The sequence below is a fragment of the Pelecanus crispus genome, chromosome Z (assembly GCF_030463565.1).
Source record: "Pelecanus crispus isolate bPelCri1 chromosome Z, bPelCri1.pri, whole genome shotgun sequence".
Lineage (NCBI taxonomy): Eukaryota > Metazoa > Chordata > Aves > Pelecaniformes > Pelecanidae > Pelecanus > Pelecanus crispus.
Window position 1 is genome coordinate 23,204,882 of NC_134676.1, and position 20,585 is coordinate 23,225,466.

The window sequence follows — 20,585 nt, forward strand, 5'->3', positions numbered from 1 at the left end:
CTATGTCTACCCATTTTTTGAACACTTCCAGGGATGGTGACTCCACCATCTCTCTGGGCAGCCTGTTCCAATGCTTGACTACCCTTTCCGTGAAGAAATTTTTCCTAATTTCCAATCTAAACCTCCCCTGGCACAGCTTAGGCCCATTTCCTCTCGTCCTATTGCTAGCTACTTGGGAGAAGAGACCAACACCCACCTCACCACAACCTCCTTTCAGGTAGTTGTAGAGAGCGATAAGGTCTCCCCCAAGCCTCCTCTTCTCCAGACTAAACAACCCCAGTTCCCTCAGCTGCTCCTCATAAGGCCTGTGCTCCAGACCCTTCACCAGCTTCATTGCCCTTCTCTGAACACGCTCCAGCACTTCAGTGTCGTTCTTATATTGAGGGGCCCTAGTCACTTCAGTTCACACCAGGCTAATTAGAGTTGTTCTGAACTGACTCTGTGCTGATGATATTGCCTGTGTAAAAATGCTCCTTTGGAAGCACTGCAGTCTTACACACCTGTAACTCTTATTTATGATGGAAATGCCTATAGTGCTTTAAGACTTTGGATTTGTTTGGGGATTTTCTTACTCTGTTTAGCTTTACAGAGCCATCATAGCTCAGAGGCACCAAGGTGATGATTTTCCTCATGTTCATCAACAGCAGTCCTTGCTAGCAGTCACTTAAACCTGAGGAAGATTGCTGAAGGTACAGGAATTACACAGGTGTTTTGGGGAGACTGGTTTTAACATCACAGTTGTAGAAATACTATGCAAAGTCTAATTTTCCTTGTAAACCTGTTCTAGTATAGCTGCTGAGGTGGGAGGAAAAATATCCCACCTTAATTTTTGTTTTGTTACAAAATATTTTAAGAAATACCTTTTCATAGGCTGTAATTTCTAAGTGCTTGGGACTACTGGGGAGAAATTTAAGTCTATTTTAAAGAATATTTATGTGACAGCCAGGACATCGAAACCAGGACAAAACGCAAATCCAAATACCTCTGCAGTAGTCCTCTCCCCTGGACCCATGAACCTGTCTTCTTTATACAGAGCATAATGATTTTTTTCTTGCTGTTTACAGGTGCTCCTGACCCAACAGCAGGTGCTAGCATAGATGATGAAAACTGCTGGCATTTGGATGAGGAACAGGTCCAAGAACAGGTTAAACTCTTCCTCTCCCAGGGTGGATACCATGGATCAGGGAAGCAGCTCAATTTGCTTTTTGCCAAGGTGTGTTGAGTACTCTAAACCTTCCCTTTTTTCTCTTCCCTTTTCCCCAAGCCAGTCTGTACTTTTTCGCATCTTACTCAAAGTCCTGTTGTTCTAAAACAAGATGAAGCCTTGGGAACACAATTGCAACTTGTTACCGAGTTGTACAGCAATGGACCGCAATCTGATGTGTCCTGAGATCAGTTTAAGGATATGAAGTAACATTTCAACCATCTGCAGCTTTGCTGTTCTCTTCCTTCCCACCCCCAGAGTGTTGGAGAAACCTGTAGAAATTAGTCTTGCATCAGTTTGCATAACACACCTGTGGATTACTTGTGGAAGAATTGTCTTTGAAGAATTGCAATGGGATACTGAAACTAAAAATTGTTAAAATTGGGAAGGCAGACAATTTTTTCTATTTAAAAATTTCACATCACATATAAATTACATTTCTTATTGAACAGAGTTAGAATATTTAACACTGCAGCATATTGTCTGTAATGTGATTTGCTTGTTTTTTTCAAGTTTGTATTAAAAGACTCGTTTCCTAGGTGCGAGAAATGCTAAAGATGAGAGATTCAAATGGAGCTCGCATGTTGACGTTGATAACAGAACAGTTCATGGCTGACCCTCGTCTGTCGCTTTGGAGACAACAAGGAACTGCAATGACTGACAAGTATAGGCAGCTCTGGGATGAACTGGGTAAATGCACAGACTTCAAAATCATTCAGGTGTTCATATGTGTAATGAAGAAACAATTACATATTTGGGGTCAAGAGAAACTTTATTGTGGTACTAGGTAAAGCAGGTTAGAGTTTTCTACAGTTTTGCTTATTCAGTTACGGTTGGGTGAAATTGAATTTCTGACCTACAATGTGAGGCAATTGCAGTTGGAGGAGAGGAAGCATGATATGAAACAAGTACAATTGCAACAGGTTCTAAGTACCTGAGGACCTAAAAAGAATAAAGCAAAAAGTTGAAACGGCTACAGAACTGAGGGTAAGTATTATAAATCCACTAGTGCTAAACTGGAAAGGTTAAGGAAGAAATCAGTTCACAACTAGAGAGAAATAGAAGGCAAAAAGAGAAGATTTATTAAGAGTATGAGAAGATAGCAACAAAGGAAAGTAGAATTCCATTACTGATCAGGAAAAGAGATCAAACAACAGAGGGCTAAAAGGCTAAAACAATTAACACTGCTTTACAGGAAAGGTCAGTTGTGACCAGATACATGACTCAGTTGTACAATGGAGAGAGGGACACAGGCTGAAATCAGAAAGGAATATTTAAACTAGTAAGGTCTGAGCACACTTGCTCTAAAGTGTTCCAGAAACTTGCTAATACAGTTTTGAACTACTGCTTCAGAAGTTCTCAAAATGTATAGGAATTTGTGGTAGGGAGGGGAAATTCAAAACAGCTTGAATGTAAATGTCACCAATATTTTAAAGGTGGGTAGGTGAGCGGAAACAATATTAAGTAGCCACAAGCATTGCTTTCCTAGATGTAAGGTACTGGAACAAACTACTAACTGGTTGGTGTGTAAGTGTGTAGGAGATAATGAATTTAAAATACAGGGGTAAACCTAACTTGTTTCTCTAAAAGATAATTCACTGAGTGTATGAATGAAGGGATTAATGTGTGTATCTTAGCTGTAGTAAGGTTTTGGATGCTGTCTTGGAGGCTTTCTCAAAGCAAGCTGAAGACACACAGCCTAAATGGAATTGCCTTGTGGTTCACGGGACTCGGAGTAGTTACCTGTGCTCTCACTCAATCTGGAAAGGCACTTTAAATCTAGACTTAAAGGAGTCTGTCTTGACATGTGTTCTGGTCTACTGTTATGCCTGACTGTGGCATGGAAAATAGAAATAAATAAATATTAAATAAAACAAAAACCTTAGAGATGATGCCCTGTGGGACATTATGTAAACACTGCAGAGAAGAGAGCCAAAGACCTTAATGCTCTTGATGTATTTTAAAGGTCCAAAATCACGCTATATGAAATTAAATCCAAGCAAGAATAACATGCTTCATTTAGAAAGGAAGTGTCAAAAGCAAAACTTTTTTCCACTGTTAAAGGTTAGAGATGACCATGATTGCATGTTGACTGGTCAGACTAAGACTAGATGTAACCTGCATAGCATAAATTATGTTCACTCTAAATGAAGCATTAAGCTAATAAAGCACTAGCTCTCTAGTTGAGATTATAGACTTCTGTGGTAGAAAGCCTTAATATCAGAGCAGGCAAAGCTCTGTCAGAGACTGTAGATATAACTACTTGTCTTCAAGTGTAACAACCCTTTTACTATGTAATTTTAATGATGCTTTGGCTTATTCAGGAATAACAGTTTTTGCCAAGCAGGGCATGTGCTTAGCTGGACATTCTATGATTCTATGTACGCAGCAAAATTGTATCCCACCATACTGAAAACTGGAGGGTCTCATGCTTCATTGCTTATGTGGGTTGAGCTGGTAGGTGGTGGGAGAAGCAGAAATGTGTTCTCCATCTGTTACCTGTAGCAGTCTTACCACATGCTGCCAATAAACATAAAAGGTTTTGTTAAATTTTCTTAGTGGCTCCTCTTCTTGTTTCATCAGTTTCATAATGACATCATTTTCTTGACAGCACCTGTCTGAAGGTAGAGGAGGTGGAATCTCTCTGCCTTGCTGCATCGAATAAGCAATATTTTACATTAATTGAATTGGTTAGTTTACCTTTGATCAGAATTACAGGTGCCACTCCCAAAAAGCTGCAGTGCAACCTCCAGCCTCACCACTACCTCAGCTGGTGTATTTGCAGTCTGAGGCAGACCCTGTTGTTTCAGTCCTGAACTGCTCTGATGCCTCTAACAGTATCAAAATATGTTGATTGTGTGCCATGGTGTCAATTGCAAATACATTTCAATCATTCAGGTGTGCAGTAGGCTAAGGGTAGAACTTAACTTGGTTCTTCCACCTCCAGCTTGTGTTTATGTTGCTAAACTGTCTATTTCTTCCCCACACCAGTAGGATTCCTTCCACTGGTGCTTAGCAAGTTCCCTCAAAATTGCTGTTGATTGGATGAAACTCTCCAGCTTGACTCCTATGTTGTGTGAAGGCTGCTGCCATGTTTTTGCTAGGATTTCACCCTGAGTTTCACTCAGATTAAACACATCCCTTTTTTCCAGGTGAAATGTGCATCTCAAAAAAAAAAGTGCATGTGCAAAAATTGAAGGACATTTTAAGGGATACCAGAGTTAAAATAGCAAGCTGCACGAGGAAGAGCAGGATGGCCCCGGCAGCATATGATCTGTGCCAGTAGTGACAGAAAACTCAGACATTGTGTTTAAGGGGGCGATGTTGTTATTATGTTCTAAAATAATGTTGGCTTCCTGTCTTGTCATCTTCTAGGATGTCAGAACTAAAATATCAATAAATGGAGTGACAGACCTTTGCGTACTTAACTTTTTGTATTATCTGTTCAGAGTAATCTGGGAGTGGTGTATACGTATGTCTTTAAAAAAATGTTTTATCTATGATCTCATTTATTTGAGAGGTAGGTAGCAATTTAACATTGTAGTTACAGAGAATTTTAGGACATAAAAAGTATGTAAATATAGACTCTGCTTAATAAAGGCTTGCTTGCTTGGCCTGGTATGCTGCCTGCCAACTGCTAGGCATATGGCCACTTTGTCAGTTCCATCTTGGCATGGGTTTTTTAAGCATACTTAAATAACTTCAGCTTTGCTCCTTGATTGGGTCACTCAAGCCTTTCATTAGAATTTAACTGATGCTTCCTGCCTGGCATTGGGCACTGGCAAGGGTACTGGAAGGACATGATGGGCTCTGATCAGAGTTCCTGCTGAAGTTTATGGTAAATTGTTGACTTCAGTAGGACTCAGATGGGGTTTGAATGTTTGAAGGTGCTGATTTTAAAAAAAAAAAAAGGCAGAGGGGGACCCAACCCCACCCAAAATCCACAAATACTTAACTACTTCACAGCTAAGTATGAACCTGGTGATTTTCTAATACAAAATCCTAATTCCGTAAGCAATTTACGATTCAAAAGCCACAAGTTAACAAAAAAACCTTACACGTAACTAGCTAGTTGGTTTTTAAAGTCTTTAGATCAGGAGGAAGACTATAATAATTATACTCAGTAAATTCCCCTGTTGTACATCAAAGAATGGGTTGAGCTAAATGCTACTTATGAACTCCAAAGGTAGCATCAGAAAGATCAAGATTACAGGTCAAAGCTATAAGGCTTAGCTCATATACTTCTCATACTAGAAGAATTCAGAAGCAACTTCAGTGAAGCACTGGTGAACACTTCCAACTTGCCACAGTAATACATAAATGCGCTGTCCAGAGTTTAGAGCAGAGTAGAATTCTTCATGTTGTTGCTGTTTAAATGGTGTCTCAGTAGGTAAATGTCACATGCTGATCTTTAGGTTTTCAACTCTTGGTGACCATGGTTGAGGACTTCAGTGTGTCAGAATGATGAATTATCTGAAGCCCCTTCGTTTGCCTGTTTAATCAAATTGTATTGTTAAAATGGGGGGGTATGGAAATGCACAGTAAATATGTGCTGATGCCTGTTGAGCTGAGATCTCCCATTTAAAGAAAAGGTCAGTTAACCTTTGTAGTCTGGAGGGAAAAAAAGGACCATGCAATCTTACTACAGCAATAATTTGTTAATATTCATCCATGAAAAATTAAGTAGAAGTTGATTGTTCTCTACAAAAGTGAAAAGATTTCCTTAAAAAAAGGGGTAAAATTTGACTTTGTGCCCCAGCCCAGGGATCATGATGACTGTGAGGCCCTGCTTTGGAATTAAATGTTGAGCACTGCCAGATGCCAGACATCGGGAAGAGGCTGAGTTTTGTCGGCAAATGGGATCTGCAAGTTAATTGGTGTTTTCTGCAGGCTTCTGGCTGTGAAATGAAATTGGAAGCCCTTTAGCCACATGGATAATACAGGACCTGAATACAAATGTCACATGTCACCATCAGGGCCCACTGTGAAACAATAGTGTTCCCACTCGAACACTGCACCATTACAGATCATTTAAATATGGGGATTACATTTAAACTAAAAGCCCCATTTGCCTTTTACTGCAATTTAAATGTCCTCTTAGCAAAAGCTAAGTGACAAATTAAATGAAAAAAGTGCCCACATTTTTAAAGCTGTAATGCAAAACAACCTTTTATTGCTTCTCATGTGCCACGAATGAATCATTATACTTGTCAACCCTAAACCAAGCCATAATTGGAGCAGCTACTGTTATCAAAGCGGGGCTGCTCTTGTGACAGCTTAATAAAGCTGAAACTGTTAAATTAAATCCCAGATGCTTAATCTGATGAAAGCAGTCAAGTAGAAGAATCTTAAGACAAGTATCTACTGCTTGGTGGAGTGATGGAGCCCAACAGCTTGTCAACATGTAGATTACAGGATCAGATTTTTATTTTTGTGAACTACCATTTTCAGTATCTTTATATCCTCTTGCTTGCATTTGTGGTGAAGAAATTTCACGTAATTTGCATGTTTCAAAACAAACATTTCTAGCAGATTTCCTCCATTTTGATATTTAAGAACTGTTTAAGGGGGAGGAGAGCTGGGGTTTTTTAAGTCAAGGATTAGTTTCTTGTGGAAGAAAAATATGATGGCTGTGTCATGGGGGAGAAGCTGTGTCCAAAGAGCTCTTGCAAGGCAGGGCAGTGGATAACGCTGACGAATGCCTTCTGGGTTTGTGTCATGATGATCCTGGTCTCTGGTCCTCTTATTTTTATGATGTTGAGGAGAACTTAAAAGGTATTCTCTACTTCCAGCTGGGTAGTCTCCACACTTTAATGCATAAGCTTCTCCTGCCTACCTCAACCAGTTGTTGGTATCTAAAGTTTTTAAGTGTAGGAACCTCTCATGATACTGTGATGAGCCTCATTCATGGGATAAAGCTTTCCTGGGTGACATCCTTAGAATCCTCTCTGTTATGTATACTAAATGGGTTGTTGTCATAAAGGTATTTCCTGAGTGGAATAACATGTCTTTGTCTTAGTAGTGCTAGTAGTCTTAGTAGTTTTTCACTAGTACTTTGTCCTATTCTGGGCTGCTTTTTAAATAAATGTTGGAACAGCCTGCTGGTCTACTTTGAGTTCACATTTTCTGATACTTTGGCCACTTTCTGGATTAGGGTGATACACTTTTGTGTTAAAACTTAAAACTAAAATATCATTATACAAGGTCATGTCATGCAGAGAAATAGTACAATATATTTCCTGAAGGATCATGCCTAAATTTTTGTTAGTAACACTTTGCTCCTCATCTAAAACTTAATTCTAAATGTTGAATTTAGGGAAGGAATCATTATAGATTAATTGAGAGAGTTAATTACCATTTTGCCAAGAGCAAACTAATGATTGACTCTTAAATAATGCTTTTTTTACTTGGAAATCAGTCTGAATTTTTCTGATAAAAGTTCATATTCATCTCTAGAAAAGACCATGTTAGATTCTTTTAACCTTAACTAAATGAAGCTATTCTACATCTATATTTTGATCTCAGACATTCTTTCCCTTTGTAATTAGAGAGACAAACTTGCATGAATGGGACGTGCCAGCTGTTCTAAACAGATTATCTCTGCTTAATACTTAAATGGAGGGGGAAAAAAGGACAAAAGCAGCTAGGGTTGTTGCCAATATGCCCCTAGAGAAATTCCTTCCTGATGCCAGATTTGATGACTACTTCAGGGCTACCATGAAAAAGAATCACTAAAGTTAAGCATTCATTACAGTTTTTGTGCTCTAATACCATTTCTCTGGAGCTGCATACTTCTTGCAATCTCTTTTTAGGATCAACTATGCAGTAGAAGCATTCACTTTTCCCCATATTTAAAGCTAAGGACAGTACCAATGCACCTGTAGAAAATTCAGATTTCTACAGTTAGATTAATCAGTTGCAGATAGTACATTTCTGACCTTGAAGTGAAAGCTGTAGGAAGACCTATGTTTCAGAGGAAGTGGGATGCACCATGCTTTGCACCATTTCCCTTGGTCTTTCATCATGGGACTTCTAGCTAGAGTGATATCTTACACATATTTGTGTCTTTAACTGTATCATATCCAGTAGGCTGTCTTTGCTCAACTGATAATCCTTCTCTTACATTTTGTTTACTCTTAGCTGCCATGGTGTGGTGGCCATACAGTTATAAAACACGTGTGCCTTCAGTTCATGCACTTAAGGTTACATCTGCTCTTTCACAGAATAAGCTGTTCATATATGCCAGTGTATTTGAATGATAGCACAATTGGAGGCACTAAATTAACAATACTTCTGAGTTAGCATCACAAGACAGTTTTGCTTCTCTAAGGCCTAAGTTATGGATGACAGCTTAAAGAAATTGCTGTCATGGCCCTGGAGTGTCTTGGTTGTTGCTGTCACCTTCATTTCCCTGGTGAATGAAGCCAGGCCGCAGTTCTGCGAAGATGAGTTCTGTCTGTCTTCTTTGAGGATGATTTCCTTCCTCCTTCATTATTGGCATGTGCCATAATAATATTTGAAATGCGGGTGTATGAGGCCAGAGTATGACAGTAAGTGGGAACTATTTTCAATGATGGTGTTCCTTCCTGTGGCATTTATCAGATTTGAGGAATAATGGTGAAAGTAATTAACTTCAGTTTATAAGCATAGCTTGAGGGGCTTATTTTTAAAGCAATACAAAAAGTTTGGGTTTCTGTTTAGTTCAGTTGGATGGGAAGTACTTTTACAGCAGGAGCCCAATTTCTTGAAGTACCCACATTAAAACAGTTTTTGAAGCTTTTATTCCTAAGCTGTTGAACTGATTTACTTACAAATGTCCTAAAAAAATGTTCTGTATTAGAGCTGGTACAAAACTCATTGCGGCCCTAACTGTGGGATCGTGACTGCCAAGATTATGGGCAGAGTTTTACTATGAGCCCTAGCTGGTACTTAGCATTATTTTTATCCTTCATCTCACTCTTTATTTTTAATACTTCAGTAACATTAAGCTGCCATTTAATTTTCCAGTACCACTTTTTGTGAATGCCATAGGTAGAGAGAAGTAATAGGTTCGTGGAGAGGAATTGCTGAATCTTCGCTGATTTATCTGAGCTTTACTATGGTCCAACAATCTAGCCTTGTGGTGTTTTCCAGTTCTCCGTCTTGAATGGGTACTGGAAAAATAAATGAAAAGTTGGAAAAGCAATTCAAAGTGAGAGGTGCGAGAGTCTCAGTCTGCTTGGGTCTGTCAAAGCAAGACAAAGGAAATCCCTCATAGTTTAAATTAACCTGCGTACACTAAAAAATCAATAGGAAAGACACTTCCGCCAAGCAAACAGAAGGTAGCTGAAACTGTCGTCGGAGTTGGACAAATTGGACAAATTTAACCAGAAAACTCGAAATAAGCTTAGAATTTTGAGTTGTGGTAGCCAGGCAGTGGATCAGCTAATCAGGAGCTGTGCTAGATTCTTGTATTAGAAATCTGAATTGAGGTGTGCTGTTTTTGTAAAAACTCATCACTTTTGGACTGGAAGACAAGAGTAACTCAGGAAATTTTAGAGTAGGAAGGAATTCAGACTAGACAATCAGAATGTGTTGTTCTGGCTGGTTACAGTGGGTTATTTACATTCTGTGAGCATAGTTGTGGCAATCATACCTTTTTCCTGAACTTCCCGCTATGCAAGGGAGTGTTTGCAATTGCTCCACTTTTTTTTTCTTAAAAAGAGGTGTTTTCATACCTTTCTCTTATGAATATCTTGTTTTCTTTGACAAACTTATCAAACTTTCCAGTTTTGCATCTTCCTAAAAAAATGAACTGAGAGGGATTCATTCATCTCAATGATAAATTTAAATAGAGGTAGGTTAGTGTATTTATAGTTAGTAGTCACATAACTTTTCTTCTGAAAATTGTCAAAGTCTCTGAAAAGAGACTGTGAGTGCTGAGAGTGTATTACCAGTTAAAATATTGGATAAAATACCTGGTCTTTGTTTTAGGGAGGAGCACACTTTATGTTCATGACCTAGTTGTAAATACTGGCAACAACTTAAAATTGTGAAGAATCATATTAAGATACTCATAAAGGAGTATTTTTTTACTATTTCTGCTAGTATTAGCAATGCTTTTACCTTCAAGTAATTGTTTGTGAACAAATGAATGAGTGATTTTGTGAATACGAGGGAGATTAATTGGTGAGATTCATTTGCAGGTATACTTTCCTCTATCTTCCTCTAGCTTTGCAGACTAATAGCCCAGGTCTTGCTACAGTGGTCACGTTACAGGCTACTGTAGGTGCCTAGACAGGCATCTAATGGACACGTGACAGATCCTAAGTGCTCTCTTAGGGAGATTGTAGTCTTAGGCTATGATACTGTAAATTGCATCTTTCAAGCAAATTTCTGTTCTTATATGAAACCCTTTGGTCAAATGGCAGAGTATCTGCAAAGATGCAGCACTTTTTAAAACAAACTCAAAAAGGTATAACCCAGAACAATGGGCTCATGCAAAATGACAGAAGTGCTTGGCTAGTTCTTTTTTCCATTGTGCTAAAAGTTGAAGATGTAGGAAGATGAGAGCAGGAATTTTTTGCTACTTGACACACTGAGATCAGAGCATGTAGTTGATGATAGCTTAGAATAGAATCTCAATATGTAAATACTTGTTTCCTTTCAGCCAAATACACATGTGCCTTTAACCCTTGGAGCAGCAGTATGCAGCAAGAGAGAAAGGGAAACCTAAGGAATTAGGCATTTTTTTTTTGTCCCTGGCTTAAACCTCCACTCCCTCTAATGCACATTCAGAGTTTAGTGTGCAGAAGGGCAATGATTCCCTCTTGCCATCAGTGCTGCAGGTAATCTATTGCATTAATCAGCCAGCTAGTGCGAAATGCATGGGGAGTGATTATACTATCATACACAATACAATCAGCATGAAGCACTTGTCAAGACCAATACATCAAAGTTTAATTCAGTAATAGAATGAATTAGAGCAAAATGAAACATTCTGTTCTCCAAGAAACACAGCACCCATAGAAAGCCTTTTTTTTTCTGAAGGCTGCACAGAGAAACCAGAATGCATTAAGGAATTGTTTCTATGAATAAAATTGCAACTTGGATCCAACTGAATGCTGAGAGTACTTTTCCTTGGGGTTCTTATCAAGGAGAGAACAGCACTGAAGTGCTTTGCCTATCTTCACTGTTCCATAAAAGCAACTGTTTAATTGGAGCATTCTCCAGTGGGACTTCTGATTATGCTTTGTTCTAATGGAGATATCTCTGTGCCTGGAGGAGGGAGGTGGCTTTACTAGCCATTCTGAAAGCACTTGTCCTTCTCCTTGAGAAGCAATAAATACCATAGACTACCTTCTTTGAGGTTTCCAAGTGGCTGTCCCAGTGAAAGTGCATATGTGTTTAAAAAACAGGTGTAAACCACTTTAAAATCCTTTGCTGACACTTCTACTGTAAAGCGGTCATAGGTTCTGTCTCCTAGTATTGTTTCTGTTCTGGCACTTCCAATGCTGGAAAATGATGCTTTTGTAATAGAATTGATTAGGCTCAAATGGGGCACAGTGGCAAGTGTGCAGGAAGTGCTGAAGCTGACTTGTCTGTTGCACGAAGGGAATGATCTTGATTACCTGGCTCCATTTTCTTTGAAATGATCAAATGCTGCTAGCTTATGGGTTTTTCTTTTTTACAAAGAGATGTGCATTAATGGGAAGGGCAAAGATATGTCACAGTAGATGTGCATCTGCTTCTTGCATACTTTAATTTTGCAAATGAATGGGTTGACCTTAAGTATATTAATGTAAAATTCCACAACAAAGCCTAAGTCTCAGCCATTGATTACACAGGTATTGTAAATGAGTAAATGCTGACCCAAGCTTAGCTACACAGCAGCCCTGACAAGGTAGCATAACACTTCTAAGAAAAGCAGATTTCTGGGGAAGACTGTAATCAAACAATCAAATGGAATTGTATGCTGGATCTTCAGTCATGGTCAGTGTCCTAGTGCCCCACTAAAACCGTTTCCATCACCACCTTTCCATTTACTGGGGTGAGAGTAAAATATAATGGGATTTATGAAAACTGAGCAGTGCTTAATCTCTTGGGAGAGTTTGTATACATTCCTTGCACCTCCTTTGGCTTCATGAATCCATGCATACACAGGATGTGTAATTATTACAACATCTACTTTTACAGTGACTGAATACTTCTTAATGGTTTTCCATTTGCATATTTAAATCCTAATCAGTGTAAAGGCATGCTGTCCCTTTCTCCCCCATGAATTCAAAGGTATGGATGTCTACTGAGAAACACAAAAGTACTGATGTTCCCTTGTATGTACAAGGAAGGCATGCATTGTGTAAAGCAATAACCTTTTTTTTTTTTCTTTGTGGTGTGAGGCACACTAAAGATGAATGACAACCATGCATTTTCAAAAGGAGGGCTGTCCGAACCAAAGGTCTGTTTTGGCAAAGCTGGCTTTTTCCAGGTCAAAAGGATTAGTGTTGAACCAAAATCGGCAATTTATCACTGCAATAAGACAGTTCTAATATTCATTCCCCTGTGAAATTAATACCGAATTGCAGTCGCAGCATGTCTTATTTTCCAATTTTCTTCGGGGGGAAATATTTTTATATATTGGGTTATGATCATTTTGCCACTGGATGTGAGGAGTTCTGTATTGGACAGATGGTCACAGTTGAGGGATCCAAATCAGAACTTTCCTTTTGGTTTAGTAGCATGTAGTTCAGGGAGGAAGATGTGTCAGCCCTCTGAGAACCAGTGTGAAGAAGATACCTGGTGCCTGGGGAAAGGGAGACAGGAGGAAGAGTGAGCTGTGTTAGAGAGAAAAACAGAATATATAAACACAAACACATTCTCTGTTGGGTGGGGTTGGTTTTTTTTTCATTTAATGAGGCATTTGTTCATATTGCAGGTGGCATTGGTGACATCATTAAATCTAGTCAAACAGGTAAACTTGAGAATGCCAGGAATTTATTTTGGGAGAATTTTTTTGAGTATAGACTGTTGCCAACAGCAGTTTGCAGGCTGAAGTCACTGCAAATGGATTTAATACCTTCTCCACAAATAGCAAGTAGCTGCCCTTCATTTTTCTGTAAGCCTTATCTGTGGTAAGGGGTAAGTGTGATCAGCTGTTTCCCTGTATGGGAGCAGAAAATATAGACTCTCTTGTTTGAGGCCAGTGTAAGCCTTCAGGTTGGTGGTGACATTTAAGGGCCAGCTCAGGGGGGCTTCCACTGAGCAGCATCAGAGTGAAATAGGAAGAATATCCTCCAGGCTCCTTCCAGTTGGCATGTGGTAAAAATCTGGGCACAAGTGAACGTTTTCCTCAGACTTTTCAGTGCTAGGAGCAGGACAGGAACCAGTGAATTGAAAGAGCCAGAATGGAGCAGATGTCAGGGGAGGGGGAAGGCACTTAGGGAGCAGGAGGAGGAAGAAGTATGAATACAGGCAAATGCACACATGCTAGGGGAAAAAAAAAAAAAAAAAAGAAAAAACACACACACAAAAAAACCTGAACCAAAAAACCTAGATACCCAAACAGGCTGAAGAGTGTGGGGTCATTGGCATTATGCATCCTTCTCCCAGATGGTAGCCTTTGTAGCACTACAGGAGCTGAGCCTGAGGCTCTTTCTGTTCCCTTCTCTTCTCGTGAGGGAGTTTTGTCTCGCACTCCTCTTCCTGCAGGGAATTGGGCAGCCGTGAAAGCTGGTTGAGATCTCAGATGTGCGTGCAGCTTGCCCTGAAGTCACTGGGAGCAGGGTGCAGTTGGGCTCTATTGAAATTTTAGGTGGTTTGTGTGGGGTTTATTAGAAATACACTTGTCTGTGTGCTTCATTTGTATAAAAATAGCCTGGCTTTCTGAGACAATGTAGTTATGCTTGATATAGTTTCCCTCTTTAAACCAAAGAAGTTTTTAAAGGATTTTAGTACTTTGAGGTATCTCTTCCCTCTCTCTGCCTCTTAGATGTACTGCATGCATACTGGAGCTTCTGAAGAAGGCGAATGAATTCCTTTGCCTCTAGTGGTGTTTCTGAGATGTGGAAAAAGAAAAGGCCACTCATTTTGTAGGGGCATGGTGTAATCAGTAGTGTGTGTTCCACCTTGCTGGATGATTTAAGTACTCACCAAATGCAGTTAAGGTGTTCCACTTTGCTTTTGCTTCAGTCTGAAAACACTGGGAATCTGGTTACAAAGTATTAAATTGGCTTTTTTTTTTTGTTAGATGCTGAGAGGTACAGTGTCTCCTTAGTGCCCTCAAGTGATACTTGATTTTGAAAATAAATAAGCAAGCCCAAGTTAACTATTCTCCAAGGCTTTCCAGTATGCCCCATCTTCTGTTTTGTTTACAGATGACAAGAAATACAGTTGTTCTGTCTTGGGCAGTGCTGAATGCATTGGTGCTTAATAATGAGAACCAGTTGTAATTTGACTCTGTTTGGAGAGTGAAGCATGTTGACAAGTGTGTCTGAAGAAAGTCATATGATTTGATTTCAAAAGAAGTTTTTATAAACAGTATTGGCCTTATTCACTCCTATGGCATGTTTCAGACACTTAAAAAACCAAAACAAAACACTTGCTGTACTGTATTTAACTACTGTGCAGTAATAATCTGAAGCAGTGCAGTGTCTCTGTTGTTCTGCACTGTACCATATCATGTTTCAGATTTCTTTGATATTATTTCCCCATTCCATGTTGGTCTGAACAGCAGGGGACTTGCAACCTTAAGGATCAAGCTGTGTTTCCACTGGCTCCTGTGCTGTGGCATACCAACATGCCAAGTTACTTTAGGAATGAATGTAACGTGATTGCCTGTTCTCTGGGTATTCATTTTGCATTCTTAGTTAGCAACAGAACACTTGAATGTGAGAATTTTACTATCAGAAGAACCAGCTGCATTTTTACTCTTCTTTTTTTTCAGCCTGTCATGAAGATTGCATAGTTTAAGCATATTCTCTAAATCTCTTGTAGCATATAAAGCTCGTTCTTAATGAGCAAATGAACTGTTGCTAAACAGTACTTTCAGATGTCTTCATGCTTCTGTCAAAGTTCATGCTGTTGAAGAGACAGCTGATTTAGAGAAAAATCTTTGCATTGGAAAATTGTTGCTAGAGACCTTGATGTATTTATGCCTGCTCTACATAGTCTCAGGGAGCAGTTCCAAAGTGATGGTATGTGTGAAATGTCAGCACAAATTAGCTTTCCCTTTGAGCTCCATAAACAGAAAATGTAAAACAAATTTTCTAGTGTAACCAAATTACTGAAGTAATTGCAGTAAAAATATCTTATTCCTATTAGACTGCACAAAACCAGTGTTTACTGGATCTCTGAGACTCAGATGTGTTTGCAAATGAGTTATATGATCAGCTGTACTCCTGCTTGGTTCTGAGTGTGGAAGTATATGTTTACAAAAAACATGTCTTACTAATGCACTTCTTTGGTTCCTGTAATGTGAAGCTGGAAGATACATAGTTCTTGTTCACAGAAAACAGCATTTGCTTCTGGTACAAAAATTGGAAGAAAAACTTGAGTAATTTCCTGCCGTAACTTTATGTGAATTCTTGTTTGCTTTTCACTTGATGTTCCTGTCTGATGAGCCATACATTGAACTCTGGATTTTCTAATACAAAAGACCTCTTAATGCCTTTTAATTGAGAAAGTTGGCTTGGTGTACCATCTTTCAACTGCTTCAGATGGGCCACACCAGCTCCAAGATCCTGCATTGGGAATTCAGTCTGCCTGGTGTTAGGTATAGCTGGGAAGCAAACAGTGTAGACTTTGAGGGGAGAAAAAGTGTTACAGTATAGAAGTTTGCAATTAGTCATTGGCTGCTGCATTTTTAATAGAAAACATAATTTAGCAATTTTTTTAAAATCAGGTGCTCTGTGGATGTGTATAGTCTTAAATCCCCACTGCAAGTTGGAGCAGAAGGCCAGTTGGCTAAAACAGCTGAAAAAATGGAACAGTGTGGATGTTTGTCCCTGGGAAGATGGAAACCATGGAAACGAGCTGCCCAATTTAACCAATGCTTTGCCTCAGGGTGCAAATGCTAACCAAGGTGAGCCTAAACATATGCACTGACTGCAACATATAATATAACCTCTATCTTATATACTCTAGCCTTGCAGAATTCAGCACTCTTTCCTGGGACAAGTAACTTTCTTGTTGAGGATTGACCAGCCAAAATTGTTTTCACTAATACTGTCCTTGCAGAAAGGATAAATAGGTGGTTTTTTTTGTGCTGGGGCTGCAACGTTTTCAAAGCAAGTATTTGTTGTAGACAGGTCTTCTAACTTTTCACTTGGTGCTTCTAAATATGTGTTGCATGAAAATTGGATGTCCTCGAAGTATGTCTTGTAAAAGCCTGTTTCTTTGCTTGACTATAATCCTGTATTCCTTCTGGTGTTGGGGTTTTTATTTTGTTTGCAGTTACGAAGCCTTTGATACCTATTTAAAGAGTGATCTGTTGCAACTGCATTACACTTGAGCGTGTGAGAAACTAAAGCAGCTATCTGTGGGATGTGCTCTGTATGTGCAGTCTGCATTGCCAGGTGTGGGGGGTGCAGAGGCAACGCTGCTGTCTTGGAGGAGGTGTCTCTTCTTACTCAATATCATGCTTCCTAATCTAAAATGTGATTATCAAATCTGACAGAAGTCTTGTTCAGTCATCTTCAAGCAAAGATGGCTACTTCGCTAATAACTGGGGAAGATGCAGGATATTTACCTGGGAAAACACCCTTGTAATCCTCAAAACCCTCAGTATTTTATTACGTGTTTCATGTAATTGATAAAGTTAAATGCTTGGGAGCTGGAAGATTTGGACTTAGATGGGTTTTTCCTTGTTTCTTTTTCTTGGAAGTCTACCTCTGAAGGAAATAGACTTGGTTCATTTTTAAATCTCGCAGCTAGTTGGGGACAGTAGTTCATTCAGCATGTAACTCCCTACAGAGGTGTTTTGCTTTCTGTATCTTGTGATCTTCAGCTCAACCTGGGTAGGCTAGTTGGTCACTTGACACGGCATCTCAACGTTCAGACATAGTGCCATGTCGACAGAGTGGTTTTGCCATAGATGTTCAGTAAGGATTATGTTACATGGCCTCAGTACCTCACTTTCTTTATAGTATTTGTATATGTTTATGACGAAAAAAAAAATTGTACAAGTGCTCAAAGTTAATGTCACTCCTCAAAGGGAACAAGTAAAAATCTTTGTGATGTTTATCCATCCCCTCATCCTGGCAGCTCTGGGTCCCAGGAGAAGAGAAGCTGAGAATGCTTGAGTAGCTGTGTGCCCTATAATTTCTAGTTTGTTTTTAGGGGAGTTCTGTATGTGCTGTTAAATGTCCTTCATCTCTAGCTGTTACCTCTGCAAGTCCTGTTTAGCATCAGCCATGCTGATTTGTAGATCTCTCTGAATGCAAAGTGAATGGCACACACTTGGTCTGAGCTGTTGGGTAATAATAGGATGTGAAATGTCATCTGCAGGCTGCTCGGTGCAGAGGGGGGCAAGGCAGGCTGCCGTCCTTCAGGGGTTGGTGAATAGGCAGAAGACAAGAATACTCTGAATGACTGATTCACATATGAATGAGTAAAAGCTGATGCAGCTTTCTGAACTTGTGAAAATGACAGATTCATCGAACAGGCCACATCGGACAGTGTTCACTCGAGCCATTGAGGCGTGCGATCTGCACTGGCAGGACAGCCACTTACAGCACATTATCAGCAGTGACCTATACACCAACTACTGTTACCATGACGACACTGAAAACTTGCTCTTTGACTCTCACGGGTGGCCCCTCTGGCATGGTAAGTGGCTAAACCGGAAAGACGTTTCCATGACTTGTTGCTTTGTTCATTTTCTATGGCATTATTTTGGGGGGGGATGGTGGGGAGATGAATGAAAAGCCTGGCAAAAAGAACAGAGGCTCCCTTGAAATGCTGGCTCAGAAGTAGTCCTTTAAGTCTCTCTTGCATAGTTTTAAAAACAAAAAAAACCCAAACAAATAAGCTCTTTTGAGTAACCTAGTAAAACAGGCCGTTGCAGACATGAAAGCATCGCTATTCCTCAACTATTTTCTCCATTTCAGAACATGTTCCTACAGCCTGTGCAAGAGTGGACGCATTACGATCTCATGGATACCCACGAGAAGCACTGAGGCTAGCAATAGCTATTGTTAATACACTAAGAAGGCAGCAGCAGAAACAGCTGGAAATGTTCCGGGCTCAGAAGAAAGGTAAATGTGGGAAAGAGAGAAGGGCAAAGGATGTGCTGAGGTGACAATAACACTGGACTGGAACTTTGCATGAGAAAAACCAGTTTTGAAACTAAAGCAAAAGAGGTGACTTTAACTCTTTGGTCCAAACGATCATAGTGGTATTGTCATGTTCTGGATGTCACAGGTTTCCTGTAAGCTGGGTTGAAAGCTGTGCAGGGCAAGGGCTCTGTTCTCCCTTCTGCAATATGTCTGACATGATGGGGCCTTTGTCCCAGTCAGGGGTTTCGGTTACACAGTGAAAATACTCACCCTGTGTAATTTACAGACTTTTAAACAGAGCTTTGCGTTTGGCATGTCAGGTGTTTAAAATAACTTTTCTCTCTGATATATAATTTAGTTGAACTATATATTTCTTGTAAGCCTAAAGTTGATATTGAGGGTGACAATGAGGCAAAGTACACCACAGAAATTCATCAAATTTGGCAGTCTTCTCAAAAAGAGTCTCTTGTAATGCTTAAAATTTTAGTGTTTCTGAATAGGGGTGGATTGCCTTTTTTGTTGTTTTTGAAACACTGTTTTTTATAAAATGTTCTGTGGTGTTCCTTGGATGAGCACTACCCGTGGGGTTTTTTGGGGGGGGGAAGTTTGTGTTTTGGGGGTTTTTTTGGTTGGGTTTTTTTTTTCGGAGGAACCTTCTCCTTCCAGATACAGCTTCTATGCCATGTGATCCTTGCTACCCAAAATAATCCCGCACTGAACTTTGGTACTGTGAAGAGCCAGTGGAAGAAGGGGGATGGCTTTGTAGTTAAAGAATGCACGTGGAAGAGCTGGATTTGGAATTACTTTCTCAGCTGCTAGAAGAATCCCTTAATTGAAATTTTATTTTAGATCTTCATTGCTACTCTTAACTCTGTGTATTCTCATGCGTTGTATGCAAAAACACCAGTGTGAATTCATATGTGTAAATTTTCCAAGTGTGCTTGCAGATATTTTCCCAGAAATTAGCATGTAGAACACAAGGTAGACACCTGACAGAAGAAAAATTAGCTGGCAGTTCCTATGTCCCTCCTTCCCCACCCTTCCTAACCAAGGAAGAAGGGGTTTTTTTGAGCACTATTATGGATCCTAGATTTGAACAAAACTTAAAAGCACTTTGTATTCTTACTTAGGAGTATTTGCTAAGTCTTTTTATCATGTAATGTATCTTTCCTTAACAAGTCTTCCCTTAAAAGCTTTGCAGCTTTTCTAGCTTCTCAGGCTGGGGGTGTAAGAAGGGAGAGGCCTGTGTCAGTGTGTGTGCGCGCGCATATGTGTATGTACCACTGCAGGTGTGAAGGGTCTACTGCAAGTGTGCTGGTTGTGGTACTGCTCCTTTTCATTCCCAGTTGCTAATGCAGTATCTAGACATTCAATACTTTTGTTAAGTTTCTTTCCCTGTGAGCAGTTTCTATAGCTGTCAACTAATATTATGCTATTATAAATAAAAAATGGAGTGTATGAAATGCCATCCATCCTGCCCCAAAACAAAGTAGTATGTCATTTCTATGTTGTCACTCACTGCTTTTTTATTTTTTTTTCCTTTTATGTGTGGAATTTTTAAAAACCACACTTCTAATAGTGCAAAGTGTGCTGGTCTAAGCAGATGAATTCTGCAGCTACAGCCCAGCTTTAGGTTTTAGTTCAACAAACACCACATTCTCCTATTTAATTTTTATGCATGTGACTGATCTGACGTCTGTGGAACCACTTGCATGATTTAAAGTTAAATGTCTGTATGAGTGGAGGACTGAAGCCTGTGTTTGGTGTGACACGAGTGAAGCTCATAAGTGGGCACAATAGAATAAATAGAACATAAGTGAGTCAGTAAGAAGTCACTGATTAATCCTTTTTGGTAATATTACTTGCTTTTGCCTGTCATCTTTAGTACATGCTATTTTTTTAGTAAGACAATGATTTACTTGTTTGTTTTTCATACTGCGTATCAGTGGATTCTTTAAAAAAAACAAACAAACAAAAAAAACCCCCAAAACCCTACAAACCACCCTCCTGATAGTGTGGCTCTGTTTCATTTTGTAGCCCCACACATTTAAATAGGCAAGAAGCAGGATTTAACAGCTCTGGGCTAATACATTTGGCTACTCAGGAAGGGCAAGTGGAGGCAGGTTCAA

The 20,585-nt window shown here is 39.6% G+C and overlaps 1 protein-coding gene across 2 annotated transcripts in view; it reads left to right on the plus strand.

The window, feature by feature from the left end:
* The window catches only part of ZSWIM6 (zinc finger SWIM-type containing 6), a 114,031-nt gene that overhangs the window by 71,747 nt on the left and 21,699 nt on the right, over nucleotides 1-20,585 (plus strand). The window contains exons 3-7 of one of the 2 annotated variants that reach the window (XM_075726201.1): nucleotides 1,065-1,213; nucleotides 1,744-1,894; nucleotides 16,083-16,262; nucleotides 17,831-18,007; nucleotides 18,289-18,435. In XM_075726201.1, coding sequence (XP_075582316.1) covers nucleotides 1,065-1,213; nucleotides 1,744-1,894; nucleotides 16,083-16,262; nucleotides 17,831-18,007; nucleotides 18,289-18,435 — 804 coding nt within the window. The remainder of the gene's footprint in view (nucleotides 1-1,064; nucleotides 1,214-1,743; nucleotides 1,895-16,082; nucleotides 16,263-17,830; nucleotides 18,008-18,288; nucleotides 18,436-20,585) is intronic. The other variant, XM_075726202.1, reaches the window with a different exon arrangement.